General features: G+C 38.0%; 1 protein-coding gene across 2 annotated transcripts in view; it reads left to right on the forward strand.

The window, feature by feature from the left end:
* Positions 1–286: 286 nt before the first annotated feature.
* LOC149187909 (arginosuccinate synthase family) overlaps positions 287–13,677 on the forward strand; it is a 311,302-nt gene continuing 297,911 nt past the window's right edge. Inside the window, exon 1 of one of the 2 annotated variants that reach the window (XM_089411491.1) lies at positions 287–447. In XM_089411491.1, the coding sequence (XP_089267617.1) occupies positions 327–447 (121 nt within the window). In that variant the 5' untranslated portion in view covers positions 287–326. Of the gene's footprint in view, positions 448–1,371; positions 1,557–13,677 lie in introns of those variants that run through there. The other variant, XM_089411492.1, reaches the window with a different exon arrangement.

The following is a 13,677-nucleotide window of genomic DNA, read 5'->3' on the forward strand; positions in this document are numbered from 1 at the left end:
ACGTCTGATTCGGAGATATCAATTTGCATCGCTGTCATCTCCTCGACCTCCGATTTGATTGAATAGTTAACGATAACGATATCCTGGCCTATTAAATTCGTGGATGCTTAAATTTGACGAATCGCTCCCAGAAGCTGGTCCATTAAATTCGTCAATAGTCGGATTTGAGGAATGTGTCTATGTTTCGATGTGACCCTGTTTAGAACGTGTCATTTTAATCCCCATAAACCCTAAACCCCATTTCGAAACTCCTAACAGAGCATCCCTTCTGCCATTTCTTCACCTCAAACTAGCTTTCAGGGAATAGAGTGTTCCTGTGGGTTGACATGGCGCAGTTGTCGGCAACTTCCATATGCTGTTGCTCCAAGGTTCCAGTCTCCGTTCCTGCAAGTTCCAGTTGTTGGTACCCGCAAGGCATACACTTTTGGCCAGTCAATGCTGCTGCTTGTGAGTTGATTTCAATTTCGGTTTAAAATCACAGTGAATCCCTTTCTAATTTTCTTAATTTCTTATAGTGCTATGTTGGTATATATATGCGCGTCGTATTTAAGGTTGAACAACGAATATAATGGGAATGTGGCTAAGTTGCATTGTAGCTGCGAGAGGCCAACTGGTTTGGTGAAAGTGGAGCATTGTTCTAGCTCGCACCGAAGCTTGATTCCTCTTTAAAAGTGGCCATGATGGCAACTGCGATTGGGCCATTTGGTTCGTTAAGTAGCATTGGGTGGGTTTTTTAGTATAAGCAGTGGATACTGGATACTTAGGTGGTGTATACTTGACACGCTATTGTGGAATAAGTTAGCATAAGAAAAAAAGGACTTCCATTATTGTTTTGTAGGACCTCCGCATGGATACTGGATACTTAGGTGGTGTATACTTGACACGCTATTGTGGAATAAGTTAGCATAAGAAAAAAAGGACTTCCATTATTGTTTTGTAGGACCTCCGCATAATCATTCCACAGATAGAAAGTGAAGTTCATCGATTATTGTTTGAGGCCTAGCACATGCATGCTTACAGTCGTCTTCTCCCTTTTGTCAATTCTGCCAACGAAAATGCAAGCAAAGAGAGCTTTGAAAATTACATATAAGCTTCTCGCCATTGCAAAAGATAATGAGAACATGGTGAGAAAGCTGAAACTTTAAAGGACATAGTATTGCAAGAGCTTGCACAAGATTAAATTACACGTCATTGTTAGTAGGATCTCCGTACAAATTTTCCAAAGTTAAAAGTGAAGATCATCAATTATTCTTGAGGTCCAGTATGCACGCCTTGAATTGTCTTCCCCTTTCACCACCGTCACAACCTGAATATTCTTCCCCACCTTAATTGCTTAGCATCCAAGCTAATAGGGTCATATGGTGTTGAGTAGAAAACGAAAGATTTAGGAAGAGTAGGCGCTGGAAGGATCAGATGGTGGTGCAAGTATAAGTGGTTGCAGATAAAAATCCATTCACAAATAGTTGCAGAGGAGAAGAAAGGCACTCCCAAAGGATGTGACCATTTACCCAAGACAAGGTTGCGAACACAAAGAAGCTGTGGAAAGTAGTGTATAGGTAAGGCAGTTGTAGGGTACCACTATGGCTGTAAAAATGTCTATCTTGAGAGCTAATTGAGAATGAAAGTATTATTGTATTCGGTTATATAAGAGCTAAATAGAAAATTCAACTGGTGATGTTGAAATCCAGTAAATATTGTGAACTGTGTGTCGTATGTTGTAGTTAATACTGTTCTCGTGCTTATTGTTCCGCAACATGTGTTCTGAATGCACACATGCTTTAGTGTTGTTATTTTGTGGTTGCATGATTACCTCTCTGTGAACTATGATTGCTTTAGGGCTTAACACATGGATTTGGTATTATGAGTTTTCTGCAAAATGTGTTCTCAGATAAGAACATTTTTTTTTTGTAAGGAGTGATTCTATGTACTCATATATACAATGGAAGTTACAGTCAGGGTTAACCAAGTGAAACTTAATCGACCTCTCAGATGTTCAATGTAAAAACATAAAGACTTAAGCTGTTTGATTGTTTTTGGCATCCTTGTTGCCAGATTCAAACAGAAAAGGCTGAGAACAATAGCCAGTTTGGGTTTGTCTGAAATTAAAATAACATAAACAGTCTCCCAAGAGAAAGTGGCATGGTCTGACCCATTGCCCCTTCAAACAAAGCAAAAAGAACCAATTCTAAACATACTATGATAGGCATCATGATTCATAGGATATAAACATAAAGCTTGAGAGGGGCACCAAGAAAACCTGAGATTAAGATTTCTCCTCCTTAAGAGAAATGGGGTGCTTTTGGTTGCTTCTAGCTTGGAGCTTGGAGTCCTCCTTTGTAGCTATTGAGTCCTTTGGAGCATGGCTTTGTTGTTAATCCCCTTGTTCCATTGTTGAGTTGTAAATTGTATACAAAAGGGAGTCATATTTGTCATCCAATAGTTGAAGAGTGTCCAAGATGTTGTCCAAGAAAGGACTATCCTATTTTGGTTGGTTGCCCATGGTACAATTGTTCGTTTCCTTGGTGACCTAATACAATGAAAACATGAGTGAATAACTACTGACCCTACTTTGAGATATCTTGTCACTAGCATGATCTTTTTATAGCTCCCTAGCATTGATTTTGATATGGGGGCCCTTCTTTTTTGACAAACTTTGTCTTTTAGTTTGTCTAGTGTTTGCATGGTGGAGGCTTAGTGTTTTGGCACTGAAACCTTATGTAATTCTCAGAGCTTTAGACTTCTATATTCAAGTGTGATGTAGTGCAACTACATTTTCCTTTCGGCTCTGGGGTCTCATTGTTCTTCCTTTGCTCTTGCTTCTGGGAGGATTGCACCTACATGCTCATGTTTTTGCTTGAGGCCATTTGCATAAGATATGAATAGTGGTGTAACATACCCATGCTAGTAATGGTTGAACCAATAATTCTTTGGGATCTCCTACCAAAATTCTATTTCTCACCTCTTTTTCATAGAATGTTGATCTTGGGTGATGTGACTTTGTAGGTGGAGAGCTATGGAATCTTTCACCCCCATCATGTCTATAAGTAAAACCCAACTCCATCTACCATGGTTATAAGCCATTTTCTTCCATGATAACCCCTAAGATTCTACATGTTCTAGCTGCATCATCTTCTAGTGTGGTGGTATTAGTTTTCTCCTAAATTGGCTCTGTATGAATAAATTCCGCTATGCCCTGCCTTGTAACCTTACCTTTGGCATGCTGGTGATCTATCCTTTTTCCACTTGTAGCCGTAACAATATTCCCCATCTAGGGGGTGGATAAGAACATTGTTGATATGTGTTTTATCCCTAAAGTTTCTATATGCTTTATTTTTATTGTTGCACAACTTTGTTGCCAATTCTTCCTTTTTCCTCATATAATGTTTTTTTAAATTACTTGTGATTAAGGTACATGAATTTATCCCATAGGAATTGTTTACTAATGCTGACTTATATTCTTTGACTTAGCTTGCACTTGCAGTCGAAGTAGATCTCTTTGATTTGTTTAAAATATGGAGGTTAGTGAAGTATATTTTTGTTCCTTTTTATTCAAGATTTGTGGAGTAAAAGCAATCAATTCTACATCCTATAGACATATAGTTTCAACCTCCTTTGGCATATGACACTAATGTACAATATATGTAGGTTTTAACCCTGTACAGAAATTACCTACAAACGAATTCTTAAAACAAAAAAATATACAATGGCGAGAACATAAAACAAATATACACAGATATTTTCCCCTGGATCCCAAAACCGGGACTACCAGATTGATTTTTCATTATATTCCTTTCAATGTTACAATACATATATATACATGTCGAAGCATTCATAAATCCCAATCCATTAACCCTGGATTAGAACATAACTGTAGTTCCCCTGACCGGATCTACAAAATACCTGGGCAGAAAACCATCATGCTGAAAACCATGTGCAAAACCCATGCACAAAACCATGGGTAGGTCCGCCCACCAATCATTATCATTATTTAATTCATGTTATTACTATATTAATAATTTTAATTCATGTTATTACTATATTGTTTGTTTGTTTTATGTTTTATGTTTTACTAGGTTCGCCCCCCATCCTTGGGTTCGCATGAAAAAATAAAATAAATAAAAAATAAAAATTTCTTGGGGCATTGCCCCGAACCCCCCCTGCAGGGGCGCTATCGCCCCCCTACAAACTGCCCCTGTGACGCCCCTGCTGCGCCTAGTGCAACGTATAATGCATGAGACTAGTTGTGGAAAGAATATAATGCACACCCAACAATATAGATCCACTTTTGTTCATAATATTTGACCCTTATGTCATAATATCCGAAAGTTAGATATGTTGAATAAGACAAGGAAATCAATTGACAAGTATGTTAGAATTATCTAACCTTGGAGATCACTTTGGAAGACATGCTAGATTTGAGATTGATGATAGGCGGTTGTGACATTTTAACAACCAATGATTATAATAAAGAGCTATGTTGCTTGAAATGGAAATTGTGCTTCAAACCCTAGAAAATAAACCTGGATACATGTAATTATTGATAAAAGATAACATGAGGGAAGGGATTTTGATTATTCCTTGTAAGATGTAGAGAATTAGCAACAAATGTTTACATAAGGTTTTGAAGAAATAAACTTTATGAAATTACTTTATTCATTGTTATTTTAGACACCTTACCTAGGTTTAAGATAGATATGTGCTTTATTTACCATTGATTACATTTGATTCCATTATCATTAATTTTTGTTGTATTAAATGTTATTATTACTTAAAAGTTGATATTACTTCAATATTTGAAGTTAGTTCCAAAATGAAACTCTAATAAGATTATTCTTCATAGAGTTCAAAACTTGACTCCTAATGATCTTATCACATGTTGGGACTTTAGCATCCTCAATTTTGTGGGCGGATTGGAAATTGTATAGGTCAAAAGTCCTCACTAAGTGTAAGCTTGTAGATGGCTAATGGCTACATGTTGTTTTCTTCAAGCCAAACCTTGATGGTTGCTTGAATAAGTTATGGAGGCTCAATTCTAAGTAGAAACCTTGGTTGGTTAGGCTTTGGAATTGGAACCCATGGAAGCCATTGTTAGAACCCCAAAAGCATTTTTTGCATGATTAGTAATCATGGAAGGGCTACATTCGATAGGACATTTACTCACTTGAGTGCTGATGATCCTCATTATGCTTAGTGTGAGCTTGTTGAAACAACTCAACATGTTTTTGTTCTTTCCAAGTTTGCTTGGGGATGGGTTGAATCTCTATGTATTCAACTATTCCCTGTTACCATTTCTTGGAGAGCTACTCTCCTAGGTGACAAACTTCCCCGAATTGTATATTTTTTAGGCTTCTTAGCACCTTGTTCATGTAGAAATCCTTTTTTCTTGTGGAAGAAGAAAAGTGATGTTTTATATAATGAGGACCCTTCTTGGGACTTCTCATAGTTTTACAACTCCCTAGTTCGTGGGATCCTATTCTTGCATATTACTATTCAGGAATGAAAGGTATAGGTTGAAATGGGCCAATGGCAACAACTTCTTGATGTTTGGGGAGGGGACCCATGTAACTGGGTGGGTAGCCCCTTTACTGCCTTCTTGATCTAGTTAGTGCTTTTCAGGCATTCTCAGAGAGTGGAGTGTATGCCATGTCATAGGGTTGGTTGTATGGTTCAAGAGAGACATGAATGGAGTGTAGGCCATGTCATAGGATTGGTCATTTGTTCAAAGAGAGGCATGAATGGAGTATAGGACATACCATAAGGTTGGTTGTATGGTTCAAGAGAGATGTGAATGGGTGTAGGCCACTTCATAGGGTTGGCCATACAATTTGAAAGCGCTGCGAATGCAAGCCTAGGCTTGGGCTTTGACTCCTTCCCCATTGAAGCAGACTGGTAAATTTTGGACCTTGAGTCTTGCTAACTAGCCCTTGAAGTTTGACGAGAATAATTGGGAGCTGATTATTGTGGAATTTGAACATACTGGTACTCGTTGGGGGCCAGGGGGAATCTTTTAGGATTGTGATGAGCTCTAACCTAATGTGAGGCTTCTATGTTCTGCAAAATATGTTACTATATTTATTTTGGGGCCTAAATCTTGACGTGGTTGTCACTTGGACTTGTGTTTTTTTATGGTTCTTGATAGACTTTGTTTTACAATGTTTAAGGCCTCTGGGTGTTTTGGTTTGAAACTTGCTAGTACTTGAAGTGGCTACGTTCACTATAGGTTTTTTTTGGCATAAAAGCCAACCATACACATTGTTTTATTAATAGTTAAAGCAAACATTTATTCAAAAAATTTCCAAGATTAGGATGGAAATAAATAAAGTTGATTCTAGTTTTAAATATATGGAAAACTGTCTATGGGGCCAAAAGTAACTTATCTGCATTTGTCAAAGTTTATTTAAATCATTCCCATTGAGGAAAACTTACATGGTTTGAAAATACACTTGAATGTAATGAGCGGGGAACTATTGAAAGTGGGATCTTTGCTTTACCATTGGGATTTGAGATTGATAGTATTGTTTTGGCATGGATTGCTCGTAGGATAAGTGTTTCTATTATTGATGTGAATATTCTATTACAGGAAAAGGGCCTTCTGTTCTTTATGGGGTATCCTTCCCCTTGTTATGTAATATTTGAACTTATGCAAATTTATCCTCATGCTCATTTTAATCTCATTCTATTTCCATTATGAGGGGGAAGCAAATGCCCTCCTAAATGCCCTTTGCTGCCACCTTGATCTAGTCAGTGCTTTTCAAAATTCAGGCATTCTCAAAGAGTGGAGTGTATGCCATGTCACAGGGTTGGTTGTATGGTTCAAGAAAGGCATGAATGGAGTGTAGGCCATGTCATAGGATTGGTCATTCATCCAAGAGAGGCATGAGTGGAGTATAGGCCATGCCATAAGGTTGGTTGTATGGTTCAAGAGAGATGTGAATGGGTGTAGGCCACTTCATAGGGTTGGCCATACAATTTGAAAGAGTTGTGAATGCAAGCTTACGCTTGGGCTTCGACTCCTTCCCCATTAAAGCAGATTGATAAATTTTGGACCTTGAGTCTTGCTAACTTGCCCTTGAAGTTTGATGAGAATAATTGGGAGCTGATTATTGTGGAATTTGAACATGACTGGTACAAGTTGGGGGCCAAGGGGAATCCTTAAGGATTGTCATGAGCTCTAACCTAATGTGAGGCTTCTACGTGCTGCAAAATATGTCACTGTATTTATGTTGGGGCCTAGGTCCTTGCGTGGTTGTCACTTGGACTTGTGTGTTTTTTTTTTGGTGGTTGTTCTATTAATGGTTCTTGATAGACTTTGTTTTACAACGTTTAAGGCCTCTGAGTGTTTTGGTTTGAAACTTGCTAGTGCTTGCAGTGGCTACGTTCACTATAGGCTTTTTTTCGGCTTAAAAGGCAACCATACACGTATTGTTTTATTAATAGTTAAAGCAAACCTTTATTCAAAAAAATTCCAAGATTAGGATGGAAATAAATAAAGTAGGTTCAAGTTTTAAATATATGGAAGACTGTGTATGGGACCAAAGATAACTTATGCGCATTTATCTAAGTTTATTTAAATCATTCCCATTGAGGAGAACTTACATGGTTTGAAAATACACTTGAATGTAATGAGTGGGGAACTATTGAAAGTGGGATCTCTGCTTTACCATTGGGATTTGAGATTGATAGTGTTGTTTTGGCATGGATGGTTCGTAGGATAAGTGTTTCTCTTATTGATGTGAATATTCTATTATGGGAAAGGGTCTTCCCTTCTTTATGGGGTATCCTTCCCCTTTTTATGTAATATTTGAACTTATGCAGATTTATCCTCATGCTCATTTATAATCTCATTCTATTTCCATTATGAGGGGTAAGCAAATGCCCTTCTGAATGAAGAGTTGTTCTTTGGGGCTGTTTTTTCCCCTTAAAACATATGTGAACAAGTAAATTGAGACTTGACTTGGGTTTTCAAGAATTAAGATTTGAACCCACTCGTGATGGTAGTTGTTCCAGTGCTTTGGATCACATCTTGTTTTCCAAGCCCAAAACCAATATGTGCTATTGTTGTTCATCCAAAAGGTTATACCAGAGTTGGTGTAGGTTTAGTATTTGTTTAAGCTATTCTTTCAAGTTCATCCCTTTCCTTAGTGTAGCAAAGTGAAGGCAACTATGATAGTGAATAAATTCGTTCATTATGTATCTAGAATTTGTGAACCTGTTGTGGCATTTTTGAGAGGATATTGTCAAAATAACTTTATTTGTTGAGGTTGGAAGCTTAGAACCAAAGAAAATTTGAGGGAAAATCTGTGAGCCAAATAAAAATTACAATCAAATTCAGTTTCCAAAACATTTACAAAATAATCCAATGTGTGATTGAAATTGTATTGTGTTTATGCATTTTTTCTCTAGATGAATGTTGAAGAAGCACCTTTCTTAATTGCTTGTTTATTTTGTGTGCATACCTAATCAAACATCACAAAAGTTTTTCAGTCCATTTATTCTTTTAATTAATTATGTAGGCCAGAAAAAAATCCCTTATATAGAGGTTTCATTTAATTTGCAAAAGATTAACCCATTGTAAATTGAGTCAATTTGTGATTTGATGGAGGCTATATTTCCCACAATCGTAAGTATTTGCTTTTGGTTTAAGGACCTATGCATATGATGTATGTAGAAGAGGTTTGACTCCACACTAATTGGACATGAGATGTTTCTTAACCTAACCTGATAATTTCTAATAAATTAATTGAACTAGTACTATTACAATAGAAAATCAAACCCACTGATTAAGATCTGAACCGGAAACTGGACAGCCAAAACTAAACATATGAAAATTTTGAACTGATATAGGAAAATTAGTTTTTGAAACATGAATCTGAAAATTGTAAAGAGCTCTAGACTACTTGTTAGGATATTCCGACACATAGGAAATAGTTAAGTACAACTTGGTCTAGTATAGAGTTAGGTAAAGTGTGTTTCTTACTATGTACATTTTGTAACTTACAATCCGACGGTCACGATATGTAGTGATCCGACGGTTCACTCTCTCCTCGGTATTACTGACACTTGATCCGTGGCTTAACACCCGATTGGTCCATGATTTCTATTTAAAGCGCATGGAGGGTCATTTGTAGGGTAATCCGTCTATGAGAGAAGCATATGTAAATTTTCATTCTTTTATTAATAAATTGCCTGAAGTGGCCGCGTTGGCTTAGGCCGTGGACTGTTTCCCTCTTTGAGGGTTTTAACCACATCAAAATACTGGTGTATTGATCTGTGATCTGTTTGTGAGCGGTGTCCTTTGGTGTTCTGTCTGAGGAATTTACCCTGTAAATTCCTACATGGTATCAGAGCTATTTGAGGGCCGCGTCTGTTGGTGATCCAAATCTGAAGCCGATAGAACTGCATCCGACTACCGTTTCCTAGATCTACTGTTTCTGACTGCTTTCGGGCCGAGAGGACTGCTCTGTTGTGTTGGGAGCATCTGTTCCAGTGAGGAACCCCTTTCGTTTCACGCGAAAAGGTTTCCGGTAGCCCTCGCTGCGTCATTTTTAAGATCTGGAGGTATACAGTGTTTATTTGTAGTTTATAGTTATTTTCTCTCTGCTTATTTCGGTTTTCGATTTATTTAGCTTTTTTTATTACCGGATCTATACCTTTCATTTCTGCGTATGCTCTTTGCCCTGCGACTCTGTACGATCTGGGCAAATCAGAAACATAAAGGAAGGATTTTTCTCATGAGTATGCTCTTTTCCGCTGCGCCTTAGTGTGATCTCGGAAAATCAGAAACATTGAGGAAAATATTTAGTTTCCGGCTAAAGCTAACTTTGACGGCTCAAAGTTCATTTTTGAAAATATCCAGTTTCCGGCTAAAGCTAACTTTGAGCCGTAAGGTTCGTTTTTTGTGTATGTCCGTGTTGGGTTTTGTGTTTTTTGTTTTGTAGGGAAAAAGAGCTTTCTCAAAGCAAGCACGCAACCCAAAGCATCAACCCCCCCCCTCTCTCTCTCAAACTTTTTGTATAGCTCACTTGGTGCAAAGCTAATTTATGAGAGTAGAGGTCTTGGGTTCAAGTCTCCATTTTTTGGGGGTGGATTTTTCATTTCCGCACATTCCCGCACTTCGTCGGCGACTTCATCAATTCTTTTTCAAAAAGCCATAACTTCTTCATCCGGAAGCCGTTTTCAGAATCGTTTTTTTTGAAACGGCCTAATTTTTCGAGATCTTTCCATTGGCACACTTAGTTTCAACATCTACAGCTTTAGTTTCTGTTAAAAATGGAAAGTCCATGCCAAGTCATTCTTGATAGCATTAACTACTTCCAATGGTGGTCCTACATTGTGGATTTACTTAGAAGTAAAGGTCTTTACAGAATAGCCACAGGCCAAGAGACCAAAGTGAAAGATGAAGATAAGGCAGCTAAATGGGAAAATAGGCAAGACCAAGCACGTGGGTTGATAAGGATGTCTATTTCTCCAGATCTTAGATTCCATATTGCAGAACTTGATACTCCTGATGAAGCACTGCAACAAATTACTAAAGTCTTTGGAATTAAAAATGAACTTAAAGCCCATCAACTTGAAAATGAATTGCTTACATTGGACCCCAATAATTTTTCTTGCATTGAAGATTTTTTGTCCAAGTTCAAGACCCTTAGACTTCTCTTGGAAGGTGTTAAGGTTAAGAAAGAAGATAGTAGCCTTATCTACTCCATTCTTACTAAGTTGGGACCAACCTATTCTGTGTTTGTTTCCACCTTTCATTCTACCAGAGAAGCCTCCATTTCTCAAGGACAAACCTACAAGTCCCTTTCCTTTGATTCCTTTTGTGATTCTTTAATAAGAGAACAAGAAAAACTCTTACACCTTGGTCTTCTTCATCTTGGAAACTCTTCTAAGAAAGCGTTAGCCGCCCAGCAACAACCAAATCCAAAGAATCCTAAGAAGTTGTATCCTAAAAAGAATGGTCCTAAACCAAACAAGGGTCCTAAGCAATTTCAGCCTCAAAATGAAAAATCATTTCAACAAAATGATAAGACAAATAAAAACAAAGGGAAGAAGACTGATAGACATTGCAACTTTTGTAATCGAGATGGCCACTTAGAATCCAAATGCTTTAAGAAGATGGAAGCCTTGGAAGCAGCAATGAAGAAGCATAACATCCATTTGGAGCAATCTTCAACTTCAACTTCATCTTCAGGAATGGCACTTTCTGCATGTGGTTGTCAAGCATCTTGGTCTGGCTATGCACTAAATGTATCTTCTTCTTCTCATTCTCATGAGTGTCTCATTGATTTTGGAGCTTCTTATCACATGGCCAAAAACAAAGCCATGTTTTCTTCTTTAAATGGTTGTAACACCAAAAATATATATGTTGGTGATGATAGATCTCTTAGTGTTGTAGGGACTGGAACTGTTCATTTAGACAATGGTTAGTTTAATGATGTATTATGTGTTCCAACCTTATCCTGCAACCTTCTATCTGTATATCAGATAACCCATTCAGGTGAAGGTAAAATCGTTGAATTTTCACCTCACGATGTTGTAATTAAGGACCTAAGAGATCCTAGACAGATTTTAGCTACTGGCATTGCTGATGATTCTACAAGGTTGTATAAGTTTCACAACTTTGGGTCATCAAATCTTCCCTCAGTATTTGTTGCTCATAATGATGAAGTGAGCAAACTTTGGCATGAGCGATTTGGTCACTTAAACTATCGCTCTCTTCAGAATCTATGTAAAGAAAATATGGTGACAGGTCTTCCAATGGTATCTTGCAGAGATGGTGTTTGTTCCAGATGTGTACTCAGAAAACATCATCGGGACAATTTTGAAAAACGTGCCTCTTGGCACGCCTCAGCCCCTTTACAGCTCGTGCATAGTGATTTATGTGGTCCACTTCCAGTTGCTTCATTCTCTGGCTACAAGTATTTCTTAACTTTCATTGATGATTTCTCCAGACGCACTTGGGTATACTTCTTAAAACTCAAGAGTGAAGTATTTAACATGTTCTTGGCCTTTGTTGAAAAACAATCTGGGCATCAAATTCTTAAGCTAAGATTTGATAATGGCGGAGAATATGTTAAAAACACATTCATCAACTTTTGCACTGGGAATGGAATTCAAATGCAACATACTGTTCCATATACTCCACAACAAAATGGTGTAGCTAAAAGGAAGAATCGCACCTTAAATGAAATGGCTAATTGTATGCTTCAATCTAAAGGACTTAGTCTTAATTATTGGGCAGAAGCAATTAACTGTGCAAATTACATAATAAATCGCACTCCTACTAAGGTTTTAAAGAATATCACTCCAGAAGAAGCATGGAGCTCAATCAAACCAGATGTAAGTCACTTTCGTGTTTTTGGAAGTGAAGCATGGGCCCGTATTCCAGATGAGAAACATAAAGCTTTAGAACCCAAGAGTGAAAAATGTATTTTTGTTGGATATTCTGAAGATGTCAAAGGATATAGACTTATTCCACTTAAGTCCAAAAATGTTATCATTAGAAGAGATGTAAAGTTTGATGAAAATATATTGGCCTGCGAGCCTAGTTCGACGGATGTGCCACCTCTCCCTATCTCTTCTACTTTTGAAAATATTTCTTCTTCAGATGATGAAAGCGAGGATGAAAATCCTCCCCCACCTTCTCAGGATCCTCCTTCAGCTCCTCAGCTTCCAAAATGGGTCCGTGCTACTCGGGATGCAGCAGGTGATCTTGCCGGTGATCCTACAGATCAACGACGTACACGTTCTCAGTTCGAGAGAGCCTCTTCTTTACTGGCTCAAGCTTCAGTGAATTATGATCCTGACACCTTTGCAGAAGATTCAGGCCATCCAGATTGGGAAGCAGCTATGAATGAAGAATATCATTCATTATTGGCAAATGATACATGGGATCTTGTTCCTCTACCAAAGGGACGAAAACTTGTTAGATGCAAATGGGTTTACAGAACCAAGTATGGACCAGATGGGAAAGGTGATAAACATAAAGCTCGTCTTGTTGCTAAGGGTTTTTCACAAGTTGAAGGCATTGACTACACTGAAATCTTCTCCCCTGTTGCCAAAATGAACTCTATCCACCTTGTTCTTTCCCTTGCTGCTTCTTTCAAATGGGAAGTCCATCAGATGGATGTTAAATCCGCCTTCTTGCATGGGGACTTGCATGAAGAAATCTATATGGAACAACCTATTGGCTTTATACAAACAAACTCCAGCCTTGTTTGTCGGCTTAAGAAATCCCTTTATGGTCTCAAGCAAGCTCCTCGAGCTTGGTATGCCAAAATGGATAACTTTCTTTTAGAATCTGGCTTCTCTAGGTGTCATTCTGACAATACTGTCTACACCAAGAAAGTGGGCAAGTCTCTTATCATTCTTGTTCTTTATGTTGATGATCTTATCCTGACTGGTAGTGATCCCAACCTTATAAACCATGTGAAGTCTAGCCTTAAAAGGAAGTTTGAAATGACAGACTTAGGACATTTACATTATTTTCTTGGTCTTCAAGTCTTGCAATCCAAGGAAGGTATTTCCCTTTCCCAATCCAAGTATGCCTGTCATATTCTACGCCATTTTCACATGGAAGACTGTAAGCCAGCCCCTTCTCCCTTTCAGTGTGGAGTCAAACTTTCAGTCACTTGTACTTCTCCTGAAGTTGATGCTACCTTATACCGTCAACTTGTA

This window comes from Pinus tabuliformis, chromosome 3_1 (genome assembly GCF_031772625.1).
Source record: "Pinus tabuliformis cultivar Carrire ecotype Pingquan chromosome 3_1, CPIR1, whole genome shotgun sequence".
Taxonomy (NCBI): domain Eukaryota; kingdom Viridiplantae; phylum Streptophyta; class Pinopsida; order Pinales; family Pinaceae; genus Pinus; species Pinus tabuliformis.